General features: G+C 28.2%; 1 protein-coding gene across 5 annotated transcripts in view; it reads right to left on the reverse strand.

Annotated features, from left to right (window-relative positions):
* Positions 1-2500, reverse strand: part of LOC124431278 (protein kinase C) — a 9421-nt gene that overhangs the window by 3673 nt on the left and 3248 nt on the right. For 4 of the 5 annotated variants that reach the window (XM_046978982.1, XM_046978979.1, XM_046978977.1 and 1 more), the window contains 5 exons: positions 2218-2249; positions 1316-1386; positions 883-1045; positions 230-796; positions 1-126 (listed from right to left, as the gene is read on the reverse strand). The exon at positions 1-126 is cut by the window's left edge and continues 470 nt beyond it. In XM_046978982.1, the coding sequence (XP_046834938.1) occupies positions 1-126; positions 230-796; positions 883-1045; positions 1316-1386; positions 2218-2249 (959 nt within the window). The remainder of the gene's footprint in view (positions 127-229; positions 797-882; positions 1046-1315; positions 1387-2217; positions 2250-2500) is intronic. The other variant, XM_046978981.1, reaches the window with a different exon arrangement.

The raw sequence follows: 2500 nt of genomic DNA on the forward strand, positions 1-2500 counted from the left end.
TAAGATCACGATATATTACGTGATGTTTGTGTAGAAATTGTAACGCTAGCGTTACCTCGGCCGCATAAAAACGTGCCCTTGCCTCATCAAATTTACGTGCTTTTTGAATATGAAACATCAAATCGCCTATAAATGGATATAACATTTGTTCGTATATATATATATATATATATATATATAATTATTACATGAGAATATTTTTCAATTGAGAATTGTTTTTATAACGTACCTCCGTTTACATATTCCATTACAAAGAAGAGACGATCGTTCGTTTGGAAACAACTATGAATAGCTGTCAAAAATGGATGTTTTGCTGCTAATGTCAGTATACGTTTTTCCGTCATCGTACAATCAACATCATCATCTTGTATAATAACATCCTTCTTTAATATTTTTACAGCATATACTTCATCGGGATTACTCTTTCGTTCAACCAACATAACTTTACCAAAGCTACCCTTTCCAAGTACTTTGATAAAATTAAAATCTTCCAGACCAAACTTTCTCACTTCATTTTCATTAACAGACAATGCATTCTGTTTAATTCCTATTTCACTTTCCTCCAATTGTCTTTGTACTGTTGCCTGTGATGCTTCTGTTGTTAATGTTTCGGTTACAGCAACAGTAGATGGTGTTTGGCTAGATTGACAAGTCGTAAAATTAATCCTTGGCGTTTTGATTTGTTTATCCGGAGAAATATTCATTTCGCTTAAAATTTCTGCCATCGCCTTTGTGTTTGTACCACAATTGTTCGCCACATTCTTGTGGCATCTTTTATGAACATTAATATTACAAGCTGAGAAAAATTATAAATAAATTATTCCTATTGTTTCTTATAATAAAAAGAAAAGATTGATCTAAGAAAATAATTATTAAATTTACCTTCACATTGTAAACCTTGCCTATATAATCCGTATAATAAAGAACCGCAATGATCGCAAAATGTAAACCTTTTATATGTACGGACAAAGAACCGATGTGGTACATCTATGCTGAAGCGTGGACTTTCTGTATCTTGATGAGACTGCAATCCAGTTCCCTTACCCTAAATAATTGAGAATAGGGATGGGGGGAAAAAAAAAAAAAAACAAAACAAAACAAAATATAACTTATAAAATCATGAAAATAAATTGATGCATATAATATAAATAAATAATTATATAAAGATTAATTTGATAGAATGCTGAAAATTTGTTTAACACATTGGATATTGAAAAGAAATAATTTCTTTTCTTTCTTTCTTTCTTTTTTTAACAAGTAAACAAATAAAAAATAATATACAAAGAAAGCTTTGATTATTTATGAAATATCTTACCTCATCTCTCATTCCAGGACATTTTGTTATCACCAATTTATGACATCGCTTGTGAACTACGCAAGTGCAAACTGAAACAATTACAATAATACACGTCTATATTACGTACACTATATTTTCTCAAGGAAAAAAATAACACCAAATGGCATGACCAAAGCTGGTTGCATGCATGTTTATAAATGCATCCTAATTGTTTAAAATCATATTAAAAGCAAAAAATAAAATATAATTCAACCTGTTGCAATAATAATAATAATAATAATAATAATAATAATAATAATAATAATAATAATAATAATAATAATAATAATAATAATAATAATAATAATAATAATAATAGAATTAGATAATAATTTTCAGAGAGGTGTCACATAGGAGCAAATAATCCCTTGCATAGCAAGATATTCAAACCTTGCATTAGTTTATTCAATTGACATTTAAAATAAAATCATGCAGTGAAGAGAGTTTCCAAGCTTGGCACCATGTTAAATCAAAGCGAATAATATATCCTGTTGAATGGTGATGGATTATCAGTACTGAAGTTCAATTTGCAAGTACAAAAAAAAAAAAAAAAAAAAAAAAAAAAAAAAAAAAAAAAAAAAAAAAAAAAAAAGAAAAAGGAAGAAAAAAGCACATAAATACCATGATCAAAAAGACTGAATTTATGGAGAAAAAAAAAAAGAAAAAGAAAAAGAAAAAAGAAAAAAATTATTGGAAAATTCAAAGTGTCAAAAATTTATTTTATTAAGTGCAATAATTGCCGTTCACCCTAAATGATTTCATGTCATTGTGAAAACTAATAACATGTATACATTCCTAATAATAACACGTTCATCATACACAGGTTCAGCAAGCGAGTACGCAATTATAATCTGTTAATAACGTGTATGTGTCTTTCTCACCTTGACACTGATAGCCCTGCTTGCCCAAGCCCCTGAAATACAACAGACAAAACACGTCACATTGTCTCCTCATATTCCCTTTTAAAACACATACGTATTCCTCCTTGGACCATATACCATAGTTAGACATCTATTGTAGACTCTTAAGAAATGTATAAATAATGTGAGGAAAAAAAAAAAAGAAAAAAAAAAAAAAAGGAAATAAAAAGAAAAGAAAAAAAGTTATTAATAAAACAAAGTGGTTGGTGCTTTACGCATGGAATCTATTTTCATTTATTGGAAT

The sequence above is a fragment of the Vespa crabro genome, chromosome 20, assembly GCF_910589235.1.
Source record: "Vespa crabro chromosome 20, iyVesCrab1.2, whole genome shotgun sequence".
In the NCBI taxonomy this organism is placed as follows: Eukaryota; Metazoa; Arthropoda; class Insecta; order Hymenoptera; family Vespidae; genus Vespa; species Vespa crabro.